This window comes from Pleurodeles waltl, chromosome 9 (genome assembly GCF_031143425.1).
Source record: "Pleurodeles waltl isolate 20211129_DDA chromosome 9, aPleWal1.hap1.20221129, whole genome shotgun sequence".
Taxonomy (NCBI): domain Eukaryota; kingdom Metazoa; phylum Chordata; class Amphibia; order Caudata; family Salamandridae; genus Pleurodeles; species Pleurodeles waltl.
The window spans coordinates 872,585,951-872,611,470 of NC_090448.1; the positions used below are offsets into that span (position 1 = coordinate 872,585,951).

Sequence of the window (25,520 nt, forward strand, 5' to 3'; positions counted from 1 at the left end):
CTTCACTGTGCACTGGAAGATGAAGGAATCTGCCTTGGAGTGAAGGAGTCACTCCCCTGCATCCACAGGCACCTACTGTACCGATAACTGGCTGCATCATGGGCAGTGGGGGGTGCAGTAGTCCTCTTGGTCCTCTCTGCCAGCTGTCCAACTTTGGTGGAGGTATTCCCTTGCCTTCTCAAGCAGGACAGTACCCCCTGTGCACCTCGTCTCCTGCAGCTGCCAAGGCTTGTTTGCATCTCCTCCAAGCGAACTTCAGGATGCGTGCAGCTCCGACCCTAAGCAGTCCTTCCTGCAACCCACAGCCCTCTGCATGGTTCTCCTGCGGCGTGGGATACCTTTCTGTATTGCTGCATGGGCTCCTTCTGCGACTTCTGTGACCCCATCCCATGGGACTCCTATGGGTGCTTCTTCTGCTCCTGTGGGCCCTCTGTGACACAGAGTCCCTGTGACATCCCCTCCTGGGTTGAGTCCTCCCGGGCCTTGCTGCTCCCCACCTGCACCACTTTTCCACTAACCGCAAATTTTCCTTTGCCAAGGCTTGTTGGTGGAATTCCTGCACTGACACCCGTCTGCAATCTTCATTCCAGTGTGGGACATGTACTACATTCCTCAGGAACTCTTCTCTGGCTCCAGGGCTGACCCTTTCTTCCTCACCGTCGACCAACTCCTGCAAGTACTGCTGGTTGGGTAGTAGCTCCTACTCCTCCTGGACTCCACTGTGACTCTTGGACTTGGTCCCTTCTCTCCACAGGTCTTCCTCTCCAGGAATCCACTGCTGGTTTCTTGCAGTCTTCTCTGGATGTCTTCTTTTCTTCTTTTTCTTCCTTTTGGGTGGTTAGGGGAAATTCCAGTGATTTACTCCTGCTTTCCTGGTCGCTGGGGTGTACTGTGTTACTTACCTCTGTGCTTTTTCTAGTGCTCCCAGTTCCCCTCTACACATTCCACTTACCTAGGTGGGGGTCCTATGTTCGCATTCCATTTTTTTTAGTGTATGGTTTGGGCTCCCCCTAGGGTCACTATTGGTTATCTACATTTGCACTATTTTCTAACCTTTTCTATGCCTATTGCTGTTTACTAGTGTGTATATAATTAGTGTATTACTTACCTTCTATTGGAGGGTTGCCATTCTAGTATTTTGTGGTATTGTGTGACCAAAAATAAAGTACCTTTATTTTTGTACAACTGTCTTCGTTCATGTGTATAAGTGCTGTGTGACTACAGTGGTTTTGCATGAGCTTTGCATGTTTCCTAGATAAGCCTTTGCTGCTCATCCTAGCTACCCCTGGAGAGCCTGGCTTCTAGACACTGCCTACACTTCACAAAAAGGGGATACCTGATGTAAGGTGTAAGTACTTTGGGTACCCACCACACATCAGGCCAGCTTCCTACATCCGGTATGCCGCTGACCGCACCTTCTGTTGACCCAGCTAATACCAGTTACTGCAGAGATGGGGCTCTAAACAGAAGGCGCTTTAGGCACCATGGTTGGAGATGTGCGAGCTAGCAGCCCGCACAAAGCTCTGAAAGTGTTTGTAATGGAGATTATGCAGCACATCACATAAAGTATGATTGTACTTATAAAATACTCGAAGGGAGTATTTCGTTAACTTGATAAGTTTGGTATTAATACAACACATTATGGCATGGCACTGAAAGATACTTGTTCAAAGTGATTGTTTTTTAAAGTTTTTGAAAAATTGTGTTGAAGGGCCCTTGCAGTTGGAGGTTCAGGATAGCAGGAGAGGATGTGGTGTTATGACCAGAGCTGCAGACTATGGAGCTTGGAAACCAAGTTTGAGCTTCTGCATCAGCACAATATATCCGGTGATTGTGGGCAAATCACTTTGGGGCTTGATTTAGATATTGGCAGACAGGTTACTCCATCACAACGGTGGCAGAAATCCCAGCTGCCGAAATCAAAATCCCATTATATTCTACAATATTTAGATTTTGGTGGACGGGATATCAGTCACCATTGTGACAGCGTAACCTGTCTGCCAAAATCTAAATCAGGGTCAAATTTAGACTTAATGGTGGCTGATATCCCGTCTGCTGAAATCTAAATCCCTTTATAGTCAAGGGGATTTAGATTTCGGTGGACAGCATTTCTGTCACCAGCGTGACAGAGTAAAGCATCCACCAATATCTAAATCAGGCCCTTAATCTCTCTGTTACTGCAAAAATGAACGTGTTCTTGTGTAAAGTAACCGGTGCTCATATAAAGCGCTCTAATAATACATTTGGGTGGTGTTTGCGCTATATAAAACTGCGTTAAAAAATAAGAAGTTGACAGAGGATGGAGCGAGTGAACAAAGAAAAGAGTTGTTTCCAAAATGGGAGCAGTTGATGTTTACTAGTACTTGGTCCATGCTCCCGGGGAGGGCCAAATGCTGGCGAGGCATAATGCATTAATGCCATGGACAAATGGGGGCACGGGATTTGAGAGCGACGATGGAGCGAGTAAATAGAAAGCCTATGGGCAGGCTGAAACAGTGCATGTTCTGCCTATCCAAAATATTGGGCTGCTGTTTCAGCCACCCACATCATTTTAGCAAGAAGCTACATCGGATTACCGGGTATGTTTGGAGATCTCGCCAAACATGTTATTGACAAGATTCTTTTACAGTGTAAAGGGGACCTTAGTCAAAAATGTTTTGAGGTGGAGTTGTCCCTCTTTCGTGAACGTACCTGTGGTTTTAATTTTCTTTTGACTCCAGGGATTACAGATTTTTATTTTGGAAAGGTAATTCCATGGAGCTGTTGGTCCTGTCTTGTCCAGTGTTGAGATGTATAGGGAAGCTTTAAAATATATTTCCAGTATAAGTTCTCTACAGTTAGCAGCTGTTCTGCTAGCAAATTGCTGTGAACTTCATTTCGTGACCTTGTACAGGTTCTTGCTGAACACCCACACTCTGAAAAGTGGCCCACGAAGCCCCATTCCCAGCAGTATCCAGTTACAGTTGCATCTGACAAACATCGAAACAGGTGTGGTATAAATGCGTTGCCCATACTGTAGAGTGCACCAACTCATTCCTACAATCCTTACTTAGGTGAGGAGAACGAGGACCACCCCAACTCCTGGAAATGTGACAATTTCTCCCACATGCCTGTTGTGCTGTGATGTAGCAGTGTCGCCGACGCACCAGTTATGTTCTGATGAGCTTTGTTACCCCTTATGGGGGCAATGATCTACTCTTTTTCATGCATGCATGCATGCATATGCATCAAGAATAACTTCTGTAGCCCTCTCCCACTTACCTAGTTACAGGCAACCCCACTGCAGCTTTGCTTTGCAAGTACCTGCCTAATCTTGGTGTTTACGAGACAAGTTCAGGTGCATTGTCACACAAGGCCTATCTGTACTGAGAGGACAACTCCCCATTTCCCCTCACCCCCTGTTCCAGGAGGATCTAGTGCAGAACTATTGCTCAGGGCTGGCCAGCGGTTGGACCAAGGAGGAGGAGCAAGGGAGCAGAGGCCAGGATGGGTAGGGAGAAATATGAATCACACTCTAGATTTCCTCCTCCATATCTCTTCGGGTAGGGGTGACCTGCTGCTAGTAAGCCCGTGCACAATGAGGTACTGATACCTTGTTCCATCTTTTGCCCTCATTGGCTGACAAATAGCCTAGCTGCCCTAAGCCAATAAGGTAGAGAGGTGAAGAATCTGGAGAGAGTTTTCCTTTTACAGAAGTCATTTTCATTCTCGGCCCACAGCATTACTACTAGTTTGCACACTTTGAAGGAGGGACATAGCTTTATGCGCCTTCCTTTCATGAATGTAAAGAGCTGAACTGAGTTGAGGCCATCGGCTTCATTGCTACCACAGACCTGTCTGTCCAAAGTGCTAGGGATCCATTTTGCCACACTAATGAGCCAGTCACTAGCGAGTCACTATGCTAGTTCACTAGGTTAATACATCCACCGCAACAATGTAACATCTGGTCCCAGATTTGAGTCCAAGCAGGGCTGACCCAATTATATATCAAAAATTACAGTGAGTCCGATTGAGCAAAATGAAAATAACACTTAGCCCTAAATAGCCTTAAGACTGTTGAAGAACGTGATGCAGTTGCTAACAAATAGATATGGACATAGGTTGCATGTCAATTTAATTGAAACTGGGCCGGGGAGTTCAAATGCTAAGGGAAGTGTGGTTCAGGGAAAAAATGTAATGACACCCTTCACTTAGATTTTTTTTTATACCGTAAGAGAGGCTGCAATAATTTCCACAAGTTTCATAGTCGGTGATCCAACTAGTCACTGAGTAGTAAAACTCGATGTGACTGTTTTTAAGAAGTATCACCGCTAGTTGCACACTACATTAGTTATCGGTATTACGACCCAAAAGAGTTCCCTGTATTTAGTGCCCAAACATTTGTGGTCAGGCCAGAACTGTGTATACGGCAAGCAACTTTTAAGTGTGACTTTGTATGCTGGTGGATGTAACTTGTGCTCTTTAGCTAGTCTGAGCAGGAGTAGTAACATGTGATAAGAATTCTGCCCTGTGTAAGAGATCTTTGGGAATGTGTGATGTCCATATTTTGGGTAGTTTTCATCATTCATTTCTCTCCAGAGTCAATCCACAAGCCAAGACGTTCCCATTTTGGTGCAGCGATCAAGGATAACTGCCTTAATTATTTTACGTAAACCGTAATGAATGGAAGAGATTGCAAGTTAAAGGAACATAATCTTTTGCAATGTGACAACAAGAAAGCATTCTGCTCTGTTATATATTAATAGCATTTGAATTTCTCCATTTAATGTATATTGGTGGTCATCTTTAAAACAAGCTTTTGCTCGTGGGTAAAACACCTTGATAAGATTCCCTGATTGTGCATTTTTCTGATCATGCATTTTAATGCCTTGCAGTTATAACAGCTTAAAGAAATACAAGGCAGAGCTGGAAGAGCTGGATATTGTTCTGAGGACTGAAAGGGAAGTTCTGCAACAGGAAAGGAGGAAGAACGCAGTAGCTGCAAGTGAAAATCAAAAGTTGAAAGAGGACTTGGACCGGTAAGTCACTCAAGGGTCTTGTCATTTCTAAGGATGGGAGATGAAAAAACAAAAAAATTCTATTCTCCCATTTTCCAGTAGGTGGTTGCGAAGTGTCAGAGGCCTGTTAAGGAAGGTATCTGTAATAGGACAGCTCCAGATTAGAAATAGAAGCTCAGCAGTAATGGAAACTTATGTAATAACAGCCAGCGCATTTCCGGTAGGACTATGCCATATAAATGGTATACGCCTATTATTCCCCCCACCTTGTTTGAGTTGCTAGAGCGCAGCATTATCTGTTGTCTCTGGGTGCTCTGGTTATCCTCATCTCCCTAATGGTGGGCGGGCAGGGAAAGGAAGAGGACGTTGTTCAATAGGGCTGCACATCAGGAACCCTCTATGAAATTTCCTTGCTCACCTTCCAACCCATCGGCTTAAGGCAATAATGAGTCTTATAAAGTAAAATAGAGCAAAAACAGCAGAATGAAAAAGTTACACCAACTGTGCAACTGCCTTTACTTGTGAGTGTAAATACCATTTCACTTATTCATAGAATGTGAACTTTACTTTTAAGAGAAGAAGAGGGCTCTATCAACATTTGTGTTGACCACATATTCTGCTTCTCTGCAGGTGCTCATTTGGTAAGAGCACTAAACCATTTGTGTCAAATGTGTCCGAGTTTCAGAGAGCTCCAGTGGTCCTTGGTCCTGCTGCAACCAGAGACAGTTTCTAGAGTGAGGCAAGGGCGTACCAAGTCGGTCTAGGTGGGTCTTCTACAAAGAATAAGGCTGAAAACCTCTTGACACATTGATATTTTAAGACACTTTCAACATCCACAATCATCTTAACAGGGGGCCTTGACTTCCTTTCCATGGTTACCTCACATTCCAGTCTTCACTCAAAGTGCTTTCTATTGAAGTGCCTGAGAAATGGAACTTTTGTAGGCTCCTGAAAAGTCACTATCAGGCTTGAAATGCTCCCCCAGTGAATAAATGCTCACAGCTGAAATCAGCTGTTACTTATCTGCGCTAGAAGTGTTACTGCTTGACCAGAGTTAATCATTCTCTTACCTGGTTCACTGTCAGTGGCACATTTCTTTTTTTATCCTAGGCTCAAGGTAACTCATGATATGATGTGTAAAATGTATGCTGGGCTGTTTTGCCTGACTGCGGCTGTTCTGCGTGTCTGTTCCTGTTCTCTTACTCACAGAGATGAAGTCAGGGCCCTCCCGTGTGTCTCTTCTCCTTGTCATATAGAGCTGGCTCCTGTGTAAGACCATTTGCCTGGCAACACTTTCTAGGGATACCACGGCAATGTCAGGCCCAGAGAATAGTAGCAGACCAGCACAAGGCATGTAGGCAGTAGTCTCCAGAGCTAGTGCTAGTCAAGACTAGCTGCACTGCTGCAAATCCTCTTGATCGTGTTCGTGATGGGAGGGGAGTGGAGTATCCACACTCTGGAGCAGTGGTTCCCAAACTTTTTACATCTGTGGACCACCACTTTACCATTATTGGAACCCGGGGACCCCCACTGAATCATTATTGGAATCTGGGGACCCCCTACTGAGTTATTACAGAAAGCTGGGTACCTAATCTATTATTATTATTTAATTTTCCAAGCAGTCGCGGACCCCCTAAGGAAGCTTCGCGGACCCCCAGAGGTCCCCAGACAACAGGTTAGGAACCAATGCTCTAGTGGAGGTCAACCCAGTCTGCAGAATGGCTGCCACAACAGAAAGAGGTGTTTCAGGGTGCTGGCGATAAACAGATTGGGCATGGTCAGAAGTCTCCAGGATGGGGTCTTATCCCATGAAAATCGTTCACTGCTAGACACATGAGTGCAGAAGGAATGGGAATGCCTGCATGGAATGACGGCATAACTGGCTGTGTGATCAATCCTGACTCTCAAATCAACCAATGTGGCTTTCCTTTTTGGGTGGGAGTGTAGATAAAGTCAATAAGAGGCAGCAGGGTCGGTAGCCCAGCCTTGCTTGTGCAGAAAACATGCTTATGCTTCACAGTGGCTAGTTCTAACATCTTTATGATGCAGAACTGAAGGTATGCATGTTTTTGACCATGTTGGACAGACAGCCTCCCATCCTGAGACTGTTAGTTTTCCAACTTTAGCTTGAACTGCCCATCACTGGAGCATCAGTACTGACTAATAAGTGCTATTGTTATATATCTGATCATGAATAAACTACTTGTAAGTGACACAGCTGTCAAATTTTATAAAGGCATTGAAGGTGGAGTGTCCCTATGCAATCCATTTAGATATGCCCAGTGCTGTTTTTTCTTCTCACTGAAACTGAAAACTACAAAGCGTTTAAAAAAAAAAAAAAAAAGATCCACCAAATGCTTCATCTCCTGTGGTGGAATCTGTTTCCTTTTTTTTTTTTTTTTTTTTTACAATTTGCTCAGAGTTTTCAATGATAATTTAGTTCCTTGATCATTTCACCTTACCAATGGGAACGTAGAGCTCCTGGGATCTGGTCATTCAACAGTAAAACTCTATGAACTCAATCCTTTTTTGTTATGTAGAACAGTATAAGGACTACTCGTACGTTATTAAATAAATCACACTTGACTGTTTCTCACCTTGTAGTTCTGATGTGCTTTACACAAAGCTCACTATGTGGGATCTTGGTGCCCATCTTGGAATGGGAAATGTTACTATTGTTTTGTAATGAAATCTCAGCAGAAATATGATGCAGGACAGACTAACCTTGTTTTTTTTTTTTTTTAGCATTTAACGCCTAGCATGAACTAATTTCAAGTGTTTTTTCAAATCATCATTTGTGTTAATTCATATACCTGCTAATTTATTTGGGTGAACGCATCTCAAAAGCACCCAGGCTTCTTGTACAGCTCCTGATGCAAAAATAGTGACTGCCGCCATAACTTGTGATATTCATGTTTGCTCGAACGGAGAGCCTCCTCTAAACCCAGCAAAGTGGCCGACAAACTGTGCATGATACTCTAGAAAAAGGTCGAAATTCTGTTGTGTTGTATTGCAGTCTTTCAATTTGGCACCCCAATGGACAAGGGGGTGTCCTTGTGTCCCAAACTAGTGGGAACAAGTAAGCCGGAGCTGACAGAATAAGGTATATTGCCACCAAGTAAAAGAGACTGAGATAGGTAGTATGTTCATTTCTGTACCCGCAAAACTGTGTGATGAGTTGTGGTAAAATGTAGAAAGGCCAGGAAGTTAAAGAACATCGCCGGGGGTGGAGAAATCCTATCTATGAAAGAAGAAAAAAGTGAGAAGAATTATAGGTGGTTTACCTTCGTATTTTATTTTGACAAAAGGCATTCAAAGAGGTATTCACTGACACTGTTTGTAAATTAAATACATCTGCAACAGGCCCAGTGTAAACAATCACTCTTTCTTCTGGCACCTGGTGGTAGTCAAAATGTATGTATTGGGTCTTTTGGTACGTCTCAGTATTTTGGCCTGCAAGTATTGATGGTTCCATTTGTCTTTCTGCCTAGGTTGAATTTTTTGCACAACCAGCTGAAGGAGGAGTACACTGGCCTTCACACTCACACTAAGGACCTGAAAACATCTTTGAACCAGGCGCAGCTAGAAGTGAACCATTGGCAGGTCCGCGTCGATGAACTGAAGGATCAACATCAGAACATGGACATCTCATTGACCAAAATGGACAACCATTGCGAGGTATGAAGCAAACACTGGCAGGATCTAGCATATACATTTGAAGGTTTTTTGCTCAAGTCATTAACCATAGCTATAGACAGCACTTATCAAGGGCATTGTGGAGGAGTCTAGGGCAATGTCACCTTCATCTTGCTTATTCTGTGTAGGTTTCTTGTGATTCTCCCTATCAGATTTAGGTTATCCTGATTGATTTTTTTAATGCTCTCCTGAGCATGAGCCTATAAAATGTACAGCCTTCCCTTGTGCTCTTTGTAGTTAAGTGTCCCTTTTTGACATGGTCACCCCCCCACGTTTTGCCTGGTATCTGCTTTTGACCGAAGTGCACTGGGTTCCTGCTATCCAGGTTGCCAGTGCCGGATCCCTTTCCCTAAACCTATACAATTTTTCACTCCGTTGTCAATACCTTTGACACCTCTGTAAGACCCTAGTGAATGGTACCCCAGGTGCCTAGGCCATGGGGTGCTAAAGAGGGTTCCTAAGGGCTGCAGCATGTATTGTGCCACCCTAAAGGACTCCTCCTCACACTCATGCAAACTGCCATCGCAGGATGTGTGACATGGTGCAGAGAAATGTGAAAACACAACATGGCACACCTGTGGGCCATGCCTACAGACACTATGTAGTTTAGATAAGTCACCTTTACAGCAGGCCTTACATCCCTAAAGCAGGGTGCACTATGATACACGTATGGACATATCTTCATGAGCAGATATGCCCCTGTGACGTCTAAGCTGATTCTTAGATATTACAAGTGAACAGGGAAGCCATTTGCTGGACAATGGTAATCAAGAGTTAACCAGCTACATGATGGCTTCACTGAACCCAGAAATGTTTGTTATCAAACATCTTGTATTAATAAGCCCAAAGTGATTATGGTGATGGATATATTAATTCATGCACTTAGAGCATGGGTACTCACAAACTTTTTCTCGGGGGCCAAAATTGCAGTATGCTTTGCGGGCGAGGGCCGCACTGAAGTGACAGCGGGGGGCGGGGCTTAGAGGGGGCGGGGCTTAGAGGGGGAACAACCACCCCACCCCCTTTTTCAAAACAATGCCCCTACCCCAGTAACACACACAGCGCGCACACATACAGCGCCATCTGCTCTCACCCCTACCCCAGTAACACAGCGCGCACACATACGGCGCCATCTGCTCTCACCCCTACCCCAGTAACACACACAGCGCGCACACACACAGCGCCATCTGCTCTCACCCCTACCCCAGTAACACACACTGCGCCATCTGCACACAGCGCCATCTGCTCTCACCCCTACCCCAGTAACACACACTGCGCCATCTGCACACAGCGCCATCTGCTCCCACCCCTACCCCAGTAACACACACAGCGCCATCTGCTCTCACCCCTACCCCAGTAACACACACTGCGCCATCTGCACACAGCGCCATCTGCTCCCACCCCTACCCCAGTAACACACACAGCGCCATCTGCTCTCACCCCTACCCCAGTAACACACACTGCGCCATCTGCACACAGCGCCATCTGCTCCCACCCCTACCCCAGTAACACCCACAGCGCCATCTGCACACAGCGCCATCTGCTCTCACCCCTACCCCAGTAACACACACTGCGCCATCTGCACACAGCGCCATCTGCTCCCACCCCTACCCCAGTAACACACACAGCGCCATCTGCACACAGCGCCATCTGCTCTCACCCCTACCCCAGTAACACACACAGCGCCATCTGCTCTCACCCCTACCCCAGTAACACACACTGCGCCATCTGCACACAGCGCCATCTGCTCCCACCCCTACCCCAGTAACACACACAGCGCCATCTGCTCTCACCCCTACCCCAGTAACACACACTGCGCCATCTGCACACAGCGCCATCTGCTCTCACCCCTACCCCAGTAACACACACTGCGCCATCTGCACACAGCGCCATCTGCTCCCACCCCTACCCCAGTAACACACACAGCGCCATCTGCTCTCACCCCTACCCCAGTAACACACACAGTGCCATCTGCTCTCACCCCTACCCCAGTAACACACACTGCGCCATCTGCACACAGCGCCATCTGCTCTCACCCCACCCCAGTAACACACACACACAGCGCACACACAGCGCCATCTGCTCTCACCCCTACCCCAGTAACACATACAGCGCGCACACACACAGCGCCATCTGCTCTCACCCCTACCCCAGTAACACACACAGCGCGCGCACACACAGCGCCATCTGCTCTCACCCCTACCCCAGTAACACACACACACACACAGCGCACACACACAGCGCAATCTGCTCTCACGCCTACCCCAGTAACACACACTACATTAAAAACAAATAAATAAATAACCAAAGAGCCTTACCTGACTCAAAGCACTGTAAAGATGCCACAAATGTGGAACAGCAGGCAGGCAGGCGGGCAGCAGACGTGGAGCCGGTGACAGGAAGCAGACGACCAAAGCCCCATAAAAGTTAGCTGCAAGCGCTGACTTTTATGGGGCTTTGGCTTCCAGGATCGTCAGGGCAACGCCATAAACAATGGCCGCCGTATGTAAACATAGAGGAGGGCCGCGGGAGCATGCTTCCGCGGCCCTCCTCTATGTTTACATACTACTGCCATTATGATGTGGCGTTTGGTGTGCGTCTCGCGGGCCGCCAAGCTAGGTCCGTGGGGCCGCGGGCGGCCCGCGGGCCGTACTTTGATTACCGTTAACTTGGAGGGTACTTTAGAGGTGCCCCTTGAAAACCTATCAACTACTAGTGTGCTGGCTGACTGGTCCTGACCAGACTGCCACCACAGACGAGCTTCTGACCTCATGGAGGTGAGAGCCTACACTTTGAGGTCATAAACAAAGCCGGCTGTGGGTGACAGTGTTACCACCTCCTCCACGCAGCACAGCTAGTTATCAGCATATCAAGGCAGGAGGCTTTAAAGGCCTCCACCACCTTTGTTATGCAATCCCAGCTTCTCCAGTCAGTGGAGATGCCAACCCTCCCCACCCCAGGCCCATTTTGCAGTAGGACAGGTGGGGAAAATTAACTAGTCAGGAGGTGTGTACACTACCAGGCTAGTTCCACCCCTAAGGTGGGCTACGGGATGTGAACACGAAATTTAGAATTCCACCATCTTGATTTTGGTAGAATTAGGCTCACTGTGTCAGGGTTATGCCCACTCCCCACAGGAAGTAGCCCATTGAATCCTACCTATCACTGCCCTTAATGCCCCTAAATAGAGTATTTAGGAAGCACCCCTGATGCCACGAACTCAGATTCGATGGATCAGGAAGATGACAAAGAAAAGCCGTGAGAAAGTGAGAACAGGAGACTTGCTGTGGAATTTTGGCACCAAACCGTCTGCACCAGTCCCTACAGTTGTGACAGTGACTCATCCTGCAGCTGAGCATCTGCCAAGAACTGCAGTAGACTGCCAGCCCTTCGCAAATTGCCAGCAATCTCGCTTGGAGGACAGGAGCTACTCCCTTGCAGTCCAGAGGCACCGAAGCAGCAGAGTCAGTTTCACCATCTTGCAGCTCCCCGTCCAGCCCGATGCCATAACCACCCAGAAAGAGGTACCAGACAGGCAGACCTGTTGACCCACCAAGTGTGAAGACACCAAGACCAACTGGAGCCACATAGCACCAACAACTGGGGTACTGGACCCCTTGCACCAAGCACCGAGTCCAGTCAGGACTCCCGCTGCACCAAGCAGACATCACGGAATGTCCACACTAGAGAGACCCACTCTCAGAGTGGCCCAGATGTCCTGCTTTTTGCACCCTCAGTTGCCGAGACCGACAACCATGAGGACCTTTGACGCACCTAGCCCTGTCGACCTATCTGCTCTGCTCCCACGCACCCCATCTCGGATACCTGAGAATCAACTGTTCCTTCTTGCTTCCAGGACCCTTTTGACCTGAGACCTCTGTTAGCAGCTCCTGTACTTGTCCCCAAGTACACCTCTGCATCATGTTTCCTGGTGTTCTCCTTCTCTTCACGCAGACCTACCAACCCGACCACCAGCTCTGCACCCGACGCCCCAGGGCAGGTAACAAGTAACTACTGGTGGTACTTTGGACCTTGACCCCCTATGACCCTAAGTCCCAAAGGAGACCCCCTCCCGAAACTCTACCTGTGAAAAATATTACAGCTCTGCTGAAAAGTTCAAGCATGTCACGTTTCCAATACAAAATATGTATGTACTTGAAGTGTGCCCATGGTAAACAGCGAATGGGGAGGGCCTTTTGGACGAGGACAACTTTAGGTGTGCTTACATGCTTTGATCACTGAGCACCTTGAACACACAAGGCTTTCTAGGTGTACCAATGAATATGATTTTTTTGAAAATCATAAGCAGTTCAAACTTGGTTTTAATTGGAAGCTGACTGCTAGTTCAAGTTGGGAAACAGTGACTGTGCTACCAGGCATGTTCCTCCCTGAACGGGCAACCAGCTTCTGTCTAAGGACATTTTTCAGATGCTTCTATTTTTTTTTTAAATATATCTTTATTGCTATTTTTGAAACAATTACCAAATATTTTGGGGAGGCAATACAGTAGACTTCAAGGAAGTATTGTTGTTACTTAATGAAATCATTGTCCTCCTTGGAGGAATCACCTGTGTATAGTTCTTTACATCAAAAGGTTTATCATTATATGAAGAATGGTTAGAGTTCAGTAGGGTCTTCGGACCCCTGGAATAGGCATCACAAGCGCCCAGTGGTCAGCACACCACTGGATAACAACAATTGCTTTAAAGTGAAGTTTGGAGATCTAATGAAACATGTTTAGGGGAAATGTCTTGAATTGTTGTGGTACCTCGGCAATTTTGTGTTAATCATTCAGCTTTTCATTTCTACCTTTTTGTTTTATGTAGGTAACTCATTTTTGTTTTATAGTGCACCCCAAGTGGAGCATGTTTTCAAACTAGTCACATATGACATAAGCCATAAACTCTGTGGAAGCTTCAGTTAGATCGACAACTGTATTTACAAAATTATTGGCGCTCCCCCACTTAAGGCCATGGAGTAATTAGGTTGGTGGGCATCAAGTACCTTGAATGTAACACTCCTATTTTGTATTCGAAGTCTGCAACTTTCAAGGTAAATATTTCCACCTTTTTATATTGGAAGAGAGAGAAACTTGGGTGGGGGTTAATCCTTATCTTATTTTAAGGGACAGTTTGCCTTTAAAGCATCTGATAACAGAATTGAAGCACTCTTCCAAACATCTGTCGGTGTCAGTAGGAAAGTGTGCTGTTAGTTGCAGGACCATCATTTCCGAGGTTACAGGTTCTAGCCTCGAAGCGACAATTTCTGCTTAACATTTTTCCCAGGTATATAAGGAAAGTAAGAATATTGCATTTTAAAACTCACAGTAAGCTGCAGATAATGCTACACAAATGTAGAAGTATTGAATAATTCTGATTATATCATATTCATAATTATTTTTGCTGCATCCATCCTATGAGTATGATATGATGGAAGTAACTATGAAGACGATAACTATCCTTCTCTATATCCTTATAATTGCCATTATATTCTTGATTTTGTCCTTATTTTTATTGTGTATTATATCCATAACCACTGAATTGGGACAGTAATAACAATGCCGTGAATATATTGATACTAAAATACGGCAAATCCAGTTACTTTTTTCGCGGGTTACTTCATAGTTCCTCCTGGCTAACAGTCGCACCTTGCCATGATGTTTTCAAGCAGTTTCGCTCGGAAACAGTTAATTACCCTTATTGCACCCTCCTACTTCTGTTCTGCGAGCTGACAGTGCTGGGAAAGATGGCAGTGCTGGGGCCTGTACCATGACTTGCAGTGGATTTATTTTGAAGATCTAGTTTTTCCTGCAGCATAACGTGCTTCACTCGTGTTTGTGCAGCTCCTGACTCGACTGAAGGGCAACTTGGAGGAGGAGAACCATCACCTTCTAAGCCAGATCCAGATGCTGAACCAGCAGAATCAAATGCTCCTGGAGCAGAGCATGGAAAGCAAGGAACACTACCACGAGGAGCAGAAACAATACATGTACGGGAAGTGATGAGCGCCATTTCATTTGACTGGTGCTGAACTTTGTGTGTCTGACAGACCAGGAAGTAAAGAACAGCTTAACTGTAGGCTGGACTTGCCAGCTCTCCAGTTAACACACAGTGTTGTGGTTCTGGTGAATAGGGACCCTGTGTGACATAATAGCTCCAATTGAAGAAGCGCCTCGATGTGTGCTGTGGAGATGAGGAAAGATTTAGTTTAGTGAGTTCTCACTTGGCCAAATCCAAATATTACATGCCCATTGGGTAGAAATATGGTATTTTCATACACTTAAATTCTGGAATAGGATTTCTAGCTTACCCATGTCACTGGGATACATCGTTTTAATTCCTCGACTTTCATTTTGCAAATCATCTATTTTTTGGTGTCTTGTGTGAGTCTTGCTCTTTTGAACAGAGCTCAAGCTACAATTCCCAGAATACAGTGTTGTTGTTGTGTTTTTTTTTTTAAATTAAAAGTACATGTGTGAAAATGGGGTCCACCATTGACGGTCATTGAACCCTTTCAATAGGAGTTTGTCAGTGTTAGAGTAGAACTGTAGTGCTAGGTTCAGAGAATGGTTCTTGAGTGATGGGAAGAATCTGATCCTTTGTTGCAGGAGTGTGGCGGGGGTGGGATGTGATGCTGGAAGTGTCGCGCAATACTGAAGGACTATATTCTCATTTACTGTCATGAACACCTACAAACTGTTTTGAACTTTATTCCCACAGCGATAAATTGAACGCCTTGCGGAGGCAGAAGGAAAAGCTTGAGGAAAAAATAATGGATCAATACAAGTTCTATGATCCTGCCCCAAAAAAGTAAGCCCATTTCATCAATTTGTATGCACAGAGCTCTTGCGCAGTGTGTTACACCAGATGTTCTGTTTTGATGGTGGGTGAATTTAAAGCCAGCCTTGGCAAACTCACCAGTATCCCAGGTGTAGTAAAAGTAATGTAGCTTATTAAAGTGCTTTTTGACTGCAATCAACTAGTTAACTCCAGTGAGTAGGGCTAGTACAAATTGGGCAACGAGTGCAAAACTGTTTTGGAGAAGATGCAGACTAGGTGGATTAGCTAGTACTGAACCACACCCCAAAGATGATTATCCATATGGAATGGGGAGTGTTCCAAAGGACACCGTGGTAGGAAAGAGATGTGAACGACAAAAAAGTGATGCATGTGATGTGTATTAATCTAAACCCCTGATAAGTAAAACTAGGCACATTCCCTTCCAGCGTGTCATTTCTGAAGGCTACCAGCTACAGTATAAACAGTTCCATCACAAACGAAGCACACTTGGCTGAACTGCTAAGCTGCATCGCCCTCTAAACCAAAACACAAGTAACCTCAGACAACTTTCGGCCTTGCTGGACCCCGCCAGTTACGTTCAGCTTGACTCCCCTACCAAGCAGCACACAAGCACAGTAAGCCGCTGTCCCATTCTGGCCATTGCACCCACACTTATGGGAGACTTACTTAAAAAGAGTCTTGCTGCCTTGTTGGGAACACCATCCTGTCAAATCTTTTAATAGTAGTACAGATCAGACCAAACAAATCTCGTATTGCTCAAGGTCAGTGCAAACATCAGGCCACCACAGATCAACACAAACATTATCACATTTCTGTTGATGGATGAAGCTGGATATGAGCCATAGTGGAAAAGAAACTAATTTAACTGACCGTCTTTCAAGTTGATCATCAAAGCTTGGTTCATAGTAACCCAACTTTAAAAGGCACCCTCAATCTCCGAGTGGTGGCCATCATTTTTAGATAAAGAAGCATCCACTATAGTCAGTCAGTAATCAGTTAGAGTCCTGATGAGGACAACGTGTGGGAGAAACATATGGAGTTATTTTGTAATTATTTTCCGAACCTTCCCTACTGTGCCTGTGTTCCTAAATTCCGCCACCTAGTGGAAGCAACAGTGGAGTGGGTAAGCCCTCATTGTGGTGTTCCGGCATTGCAAGTCTGATATTCGTCACATATGAGACACTAGACGACTACTTGCACAGAGAAGGTTTTCTGAAAGTGAAGCTGTGTAAGGCACAAGAGCTTGTTCAGTGCAGCCAGGGTTCCTACTGTGTGACATTATGCATATTGCATATCTCTTTGCATCAAAATTTCTGAAATCACTAGTCGGCTTTGAAGAAACACATTATATTTTATACATTGTATACTGTATTCTCTATGCTCATTTTCTGTGACTTAGGAAAAACCAGTGGTCCGGCGCTAAAGCACTTGCAAAGCTCATCAAGCCAAAGAAAGAGGGTTCAAGGGAGCGGTCCAAATCGATTGCAGAGGGCCAAGCACGTCAGTTGGACTTTCTTGACGCAGGAGCATCGACGTCTGCCACTTTACCTCCCAAAGTACAGTCGGACAATCAGGAACACAACTCGCAAGGCTCCAACACGATGGAGAAAGAGAGTCCCAGGACGTCTGTCAGCAAAGGTAGGCACAAATTCAGGGATGTGGGTCAGTATTGACGACCAAGATGAGCAAATAGGCAACTTCCTGATCGACCAATGGCGAAAATAGAGATGCATGCTTCCTGTGGGTGATACGGTGACTCAGGGTCAAATAATTATTACTATTGATGCACTTTTGAGTAGTGCCTGCGGATAAATCTTGTGGGTTGATTTCCTGTTGGGGCCAAAACGTACTGTTAAACCTCCCATTCCACAAAGGGGAGCCAGTCCTATTTTTGATAAATCTCAAAGGACCTTAAAACCCACTCTGAAAAGTAGATCCTTCTGGCAGGGCACGAGGGTGTGTGCTCTATTGCTGACTGACCCTCTGAACACAGGAAGCTAACTAGAGAAAGCAACACTGGAACTGACCTGTCCCAAGACTGATGCACTCTGACACTTACCATACGAACCTTCAAAAAAATTACTCAAACAAATCATCTGCGGGTCCTCTTTACAAGAATGTAAACCAGTAATATAAAACTTTGGAAAATGTACGTGTATTTTCAGATTTTGTTTGGCTTCTCTTATTTGCTCCATGTTTTTCAGTTCATTTTCTGCACTTGAGACCTATCCCTCTTCTCGACTGAGCATATCCCCACTTTGATACTGCGTGCCCCCACCCCATTTTTATTTTTTTTATTGCATTGTCAGTTGTTTTTTTTTTTGTAATGGGTAGGTGGGTCAGTCATTCAGGGTGTGGCTTGTTTAAACCCAAGGCAGGTACCGCCGATCCGCCACATTAAAATAAAGTTACCATCCACCTTGTAAATGATGGATTAAAGGTGACAGGAACTTGAATATAAACTGGTGTCTTAAGAAAATAAGCAAGGGCTTGTTCAAATTGGGTCGTGTAACATTTCATTGTTCAATGGATGATATGTCGGTCATTCGTTTCACAGAAACCTTCTTTGTAGTACCCTGCTGAATGTTCCGAGCCGCTATTGAAAAACAAGCATTTTCAATTCAACGGGTCTCATATTTGCTCAAGTTGGAGCTATTAACGTTGTAAAGGAAAAAAAACTGCAGCGCCATCACACTATGTAAAATGCAGCACGATCGCGCTGCATGGAAAATAAACAGATAAAGTAGTCCGGACACCATGCTGAAAACATCGAGCCTCGTATGTTTTAAGTAGTTTACCGGTGCTGTGTAGGTGGCCTAAACACCGTAAAAGTCATGACGTATGCATGCCTTTAAAAATCCGCTTACTTTCATTTGTGAAAAGCAAGCCCACGAACCAATGTAAGTGACTGACGTGACATGGGCATGGTTAGGAGCTCAAAGAGAGATTACAGAATGGGACGGAGCGCTTTGCTTTGAGGTGTCCCAGTCCATGTCCTTTAAAAACCTTGGGAGCCTTTAGCTACTCCTTTTCACTTTCATAAACCCAGAGGACGTTAAACAAAAGAAAAAGCTTACCCTCTGCCTCTGTACAGGGAGTGCAGAATTATTAGGCAAATTAGTATTTTGACCACATCATCCTCTTTATGCATGTTGTCTTACTCCAAGCTGTATAGGCTCGAAAGCCTACTACCAATTAAACATATTAGGTGATGTGCATCTCTGTAATGAGAAGGGGTGTGGTCTAATGACATCAACACCCTATATCAGGTGTGCATAATTATTAGGCAACTTCCTTTCCTTTGGCAAAATGGGTCAAAAGAAGGACTTGACAGGCTCAGAAAAGTCAAAAATAGTGAGATATCTTGCAGAGGGATGCAGCACTCTTAAAATTGCAAAGCTTCTGAAGCGTGATCATCGAACAATCAAGCGTTTCATTCAAAATAGTCAACAGGGTCGCAAGAAGCGTGTGGAAAAACCAAGGCGCAAAATAACTGCCCATGAACTGAGAAAAGTCAAGCGTGCAGCTGCCACGATGCCACTTGCCACCAGTTTGGCCATATTTCAGAGCTGCAACATCACTGGAGTGGCCAAAAGCACAAGGTGTGCAATACTCAGAGACATGGCCAAGGTAAGAAAGGCTGAAAGACGACCACCACTGAACAAGACACACAAGCTGAAACGTCGAGACTGGGCCAAGAAATATCTCAAGACTGATTTTTCTAAGGTTTTATGGACTGATGAAATGAGAGTGAGTCTTGATGGGCCAGATGGATGGGCCCGTGGCTGGATTGGTAAAGGGCAGAGAGCTCCAGTCCGACTCAGACACCAGCAAGGTGGAGGTGGAGTACTGGTTTGGGCTGGTATCATCAAAGATGAGCTTGTGGGGCCTTTTCGGGTTGAGGATGGAGTCAAGCTCAACTCCCAGTCCTACTGCCAGTTCCTGGAAGACACCTTCTTCAAGCAGTGGTACAGGAAGAAGTCTGCATCCTTCAAGAAAAACATGATTTTCATGCAGGACAATGCTCCATCACACGCGTCCAAGTACTCCACAGCGTGGCTGGCAAGAAAGGGTATAAAAGAAGGAAATCTAATGACATGGCCTCCTTGTTCACCTGATCTGAACCCCATTGAGAACCTGTGGTCCATCATCAAATGTGAGATTTACAAGGAGGGAAAACAGTACACCTCTCTGAACAGTGTCTGGGAGGCTGTGGTTGCTGCTGCACGCAATGTTGATGGTGAACAGATCAAAACACTGACAGAATCCATGGATGGCAGGCTTTTGAGTGTCCTTGCAAAGAAAGGTGGCTATATTGGTCACTGATTTTTTTTTTGTTTTGTTTTTGAATGTCAGAAATGTATATTTGTGAATGTTGAGATGTTATATTGGTTTCACTGGTAATAATAAATAATTGAAATGGGTATATATTTTTTTTTGTTGAGTTGCCTAATAATTATGCACAGTAATAGTCACCTGCACACACAGATATCCCCCTAACATAGCTAAAACTAAAAACAAACTAAAAACTACTTCCAAAAATATTCAGCTTTGATATTCATGAGTTTTTTGGGTTCATTGAGAACATGGTTGTTGTTCAATAATAAAATTAATCCTCAAAAATACAACTTGCCTAATAATTCTGCACTCCCTGTATACATTAGGAGATTGTTACAATGACATTGACAATACAATGACAATACATTTACAATACATACCTCATTGGTCTGTTTTCAAGATGGGTATCACTGGGTAAGAACCACGGACCCAGTGCATATAACGTGTTTTTTATACCCAAGGTGGATAGTGAGGTTACACTTTGCCCCAAAGGGATTCGTTTTTTTTATCTGTTTTGACCCCTAGAGCATCTCTAGAAGTGCCCTCTTGTGGAATGACAGCCTGGCTTTCAAGACCTGCGAGTGGCTGCTGCCTTCCTTCTCATATCAGATGTAATGATGGAGCTTAGAAGTGACACACGCAGCCTCAGCCGTGACTCTTATTCTTGTGGATTGTTTGATATTTTATTGACACTTTACCTTGGCGGGTATAAAACAGAAACGTTGACCAAAATAAACCTGTTTCGTTTAGTGGGGCTACACATTCAAATCCATGTTATCAAAGGAACTCAAAAGGCTCCTATTTTTTTTTTTTTTTTACTTTTTTCGTTTACAATGAAGCCAATGCAGTCATCTGGCCAAATAAACTACTGATGCCAAAGTATTTTTTTAATCGGATATTGTAAACATTTGCCAAAAACATTCCACTTTGTACTTTCAATTAGGGTTCAAACCTTCCCAGCTCAGTTGTGTATTTACTTGTAGTCTGCCACTGTTGGAACGGTGCAATGAAAATTACGATCTACCTCTGCACCGGCTTTACTCTGACTTATACCACATCTGTCTCTGCTCCCTGCACCCCCCACCCCTCCCTCCCGACCCCTTACTTCCACATACAAACGCACACAGCCAACCCCCTGGAAAACATATTGGTATAACCGCATCATTATATTTGTCAAAATGTCGGCCCTTCCTTTAAGATTGTGGCCCCGTACTGCACCAACTATTCACACCTAGCACCTCACACAGTGCCACAGCATTCCCCACAGTCTTGGCACATCACACACGGCCACCTTGTGAAGAGCCAGTATCTCACCGAAGGCACAAGGTGAGCTGGAAACCCCTGCACTGAGGAGGCTTTTGATCGTGTGTGGAGGGTCTACCCTGTGTTCCACATCACTGGTTTTGCAACCTCCCCAGATATGGGAGGTGGAATAGGAAGCCCGTGTTTTGGGGCCAGGGTGGAGATGTGTGCTCAGGCAGTACTGGACTCAAAGCCCCAACATCCCTGAGGGCCATTCCCACAGCCGTGGCAAACATGTTTAAATCAGCCTCCACTTTGGGTGGCCATACAAGGAATGGGCTGAATGTGGGCATGGTTAGATCATGTCAGCCACTGCTGCTCCGAAACACCCCTAGCCGCCAGCCCAAAGCGAAAGTGTCATCGAAGCAGAATGGTCAATCTGGCATTGCCCCTCCAGAGCCCCTCATACCTGCACAGCCACTGACAGGCTAAAACTCCCGCGACCCCCTTCTACAGAGCCCCCTTTCCTTCAAGGCTCTTCCTCTCTTTGTAGGCTCACATGGTGGAACATTTTCAAAAGTCTGAATACTTACCGAATTAATTTTATAAAAACAGTATACCACAGTGTGTCACTTCGCCTCACAATCTGTCAGAAATTGCACATGAGCTCTCGCTACAGATAAAACTGACATTCACTTTGGGTCGCATTACCATTGTGAGCAGAGCCCATTTCGTGGCAAATCGATGTCCCAGCATCGACCATTTAGCTTCACATGCAATGCATGTTCTGCCATCTAGAGGCTGACGACTTAAATTGCAACTTGTTTTTCCACAAAAGTAACACAGTTCTGATGTTGACCGTGGATTTGCTAAACTTAATCGAGTGTCCGCATTCTTCCTTTTCAACAAAGACACAGTTTCCAGTCCTGGACTTTCGTGGGATATCTAATTGCGTTATTGGTTTTCAAGTCCTGTAAATGTATATGTAAATGAAACTATGCTATGGGAATACTCTCTATGTCGGTATCTATTCACACCTGACCAAAATCCTCCTGGTCATCCAAGATCATGCGGCCAGGCTCGCGCTCAAGCTCCCACCCCGCCTCACATCTTCACACGCCTGAAAGTCCCAGTTCACAAACCACCAGAAACCTCGCCTCGCTTGCCCACGTCCCCTGCATCCAAAGAGCTACAACCAGCCGTCACTCTTACAACCTCCCCTTGCACATCAGAGCCTCTAGCGCAGTTCATATCACAAGAAACTGAAACCCTGTTCCTTCAGTAGGCCTCGGCAAGGACCACATCCCCTTCCTTTAGGTGCCAGGATCCTCTTCCTGGTGAGACGCACACCTCACAAATACTCATAACACACCCTCTTCAAGGAAGGTATAGATTGCACTGACTGTAAATTTATTTGATTGAGTCTATATGTGTGTAACTTCTACAATCTTCTATTTTAAGTTTCCTTAGGAAGCTTCTAGATTCTATGAATGCCAGTATCTGATCGTTCTAATTCTAAAACATATTTTAGACAATTTTGGCTTTTGTTTTCTGATCGGGGACGCGTCATTTTGAGAGCTGCTTTTTTCAGTAATTGAATCTGTGAAACCATGTTTTTTTTTTTTTTTAAAGACTGAATGATGCTATATTGCGTCGTGTTCAGCTGGTGGCAAATATGCAAACATCAAAAACTAGTTAGCTCCATCAATTTTTTTTCTAGTGTAGGGTGGGATAGTCTTTTAGTAACAGAACATAATTTCTGAGAATGATAAGTATTATTTTAGTTAAAGGGAATTGCAGCATTAGTTAAATGTGTCTTTTATGTCTGTTGGGACAGCAATTTACCTTCATGTCTCCCGACAGCGTGCTCCTTTGCCCCAAATCATTTCCTGTGTTTGGGCAGTTATTTAGCTTTTAATATTTTGCGAGTGAGGCTGACAATCTTGCACAATCACAGAGGGACATCGACGTTATTTGAACTTAGACTCTAGCGCAGTTCTGTGAGTTGAGATTCCAAAGTGCCGCTCTTTAAGAGAGTGGCTACTTCACGCATTACTTGGGTTTGGAGTGAAAGGACAGGCCTTTATCTGTCTCACTCAGGGAGAGATAGCTCCTGCCTTCCCCATTTAAAAGAATGCAACAGCCTTCATTGCTCATGATTTCTCACTTCCATTTCCGTAAATAATGTGTAATGTTTGTACACTGCATGGGGCTGGACGAGTGTGGTGCTTAAATGCATGTCTCACAGAGCGCAGAAGTGACCGCGTTTTGGTATTGAGAACCCACCATGTGGATACCTCTATCTCCCTAGTGTCTAGCTCATTAGGTTTGCAGTGTATTGTGAATGGCAGGGGGGTGTCAGATTCCTCCCTTTGTATCTTGCCTTTTGTGTCCCCGATAGAATGCTTACAGATCCACCCTCCTATCTAAACAATATGTCCCTTTCTCTGGCCTAAACCCACACCGAGCGTGAGCTGGTTGGAGTCTTTGGCCCGGACAGGAGCTGATGGTACAGCGGCCTGGCGGAATTTGATTAAAGGAGGGACCTAACTATGCAGAGGAGCTGATTGACCATCCCTGGGGCTGAATCTTGACCCGCTTGACCAGTACTTCCTGGAACCCTCCTCAGCCCAACGTGAAGCTTCGCACCAGTGTAGCAGGAGGGCTTGTGATCCTGGGGCAGCACTCAGCTGATCACTGCTCGCTGTACAATTCATGGGCACAGGCTTGGGCCCAAGAATCCTGCTGGAAGTGCTGATGGACAGCCTTCCAAGGTGTCAGAACATGTTCGGAGGCCAAAGTGCAAGCAGACATTTCTCAGCCACAAACCAGGGGCACTGTAAACACGGTGCCAAGTAGAGCCTTTCTGTATTTAACTCAGAGTAACAAGGAAGACCAATCAAAGGCTTCTCAGGGAGATAGTGTGGTGTTAGAGACTCATAACTCACAGTCCAACAGCAGACACAAGAAGCATGTCCTGCCCAATGCTTTCTTTTTAAACATAGAAGCATTTTACATACACACCAAAGTGTAATAATAGTCATATGAAGTGTCAGTCAAGTAAACTGGTCTAAGCTGGATGCTATGGGTTCTAAACACTCATAAATATATGCATAAATCTGGCACAGGTTCGAGCTTACTTTATTCTGGTGGAAGCAGCTTCCCTAGTTCTGTGAGCCGTAAGTCAGGCCATATGGCTCCCTATTAAGGTTCTTTATGATGAACCTGTCCCACAAGATTGAGGAACCTGCTGGAGTTTTAACTGAGGGAAGACAGTCAGTGCTCAAGTTCATCAACCTTAATTTACCAGGTGGCTCAGACAATTGGGACAAACAAGTGCACAGCAACTGGTAACTGAAGCAGGGGTGAGTGGTCTTGCTTTCTGTGCCAAGTGGAGCAGGCCTGCAGATCCACGTCCTTTGAATCTTGCATTGGTGCTTGAGTATAGTGGCTCCATGCAAGAGGAGTGCAGGTCTGGCATTAACGCAATGTCCCTCACTGACAGAAATTCTCCTACTGATGCTGGTTTGGGTCTTATATCACAAGGCTCGATGTTACGCAAAGTCAGCACCAATTCCCTGGCCACTGTGTAGGTCATGCTGACCAACCCGCACTGGGGGTCGTAGAATGATTCAGCTCGCTTGCTTGTTGTGGAAACTCATAGGCAGGCCAGGAGACCCTCTACAGACTTTAGCCTACACTGGTTCCACTCACCATTTCAGAGTGTTTCTCCTGGGCTGCTCTACAAACCAGGCACAGAGCTAGGGCCATCTCTTTATACTGGGTTAGGTGCTCTTTTCCCTTTCTTAGCAGGCCAGGGCACAGGCAAACCCACAGCTTTCTAGCAGCCAGGATGGAGAGATACATTGTAACATTTGATTTTTCCTTCTGCAGAGCAGACAAGTTCTTTGTCAAAGGTGATCACTGCAGGTAGTGACAATATTAATGGCACCTGAAGCACTCAAAGCCTGACCACAGTGAGTTAAGACTACTGCACCTGGCTGTCACTAATGACAGCCAGGTGCAGTAATCATAATGAGTAGCACTCATGGCAGAGACAGAGGGGACAGTTGTTGCCTGGAAGATCCACTCTTAACAAGATATTCTACTGACTCCAGCCCTGATCCCATGGATGCCTACTTTCAGATTCTTTTCCACCTGCTCATCGACAGTACCTTCGTTTTGTGGTAAAAGGGCAACACTACAAGTTGAAGGTACTCCATTTTGGGGTCACTAAGGCTTCAAGGGTGTTCACAAAGTGCCTAGCATTGGATTCTGCATATTGCGAAGGGGGGGGGGGCATTCACATCTTTCCCTACCTCAACATTTTGCTGATCCAGAGTAGATGCAACTGCAGTGACTAGCACAGACTTGGACATGGTGTCCCAGGTCCACAGGTTAGGGTTTGCCATAAATGTGCCCAAGTCCCACCTGCATCCTGTGGTCT

General features: G+C 45.3%; 1 protein-coding gene across 4 annotated transcripts in view; it reads left to right on the forward strand.

Annotated features, from left to right (window-relative positions):
• The window catches only part of CCDC88C (coiled-coil domain containing 88C), a 476,272-nt gene that overhangs the window by 322,185 nt on the left and 128,567 nt on the right, over positions 1-25,520 (forward strand). For all 4 annotated transcript variants that reach the window (XM_069208171.1, XM_069208172.1, XM_069208170.1 and 1 more), the window contains exons 21-25: positions 4,875-5,018; positions 8,489-8,675; positions 14,536-14,681; positions 15,413-15,502; positions 16,893-17,131. In XM_069208171.1, the coding sequence (XP_069064272.1) occupies positions 4,875-5,018; positions 8,489-8,675; positions 14,536-14,681; positions 15,413-15,502; positions 16,893-17,131 (806 nt within the window). The remainder of the gene's footprint in view (positions 1-4,874; positions 5,019-8,488; positions 8,676-14,535; positions 14,682-15,412; positions 15,503-16,892; positions 17,132-25,520) is intronic.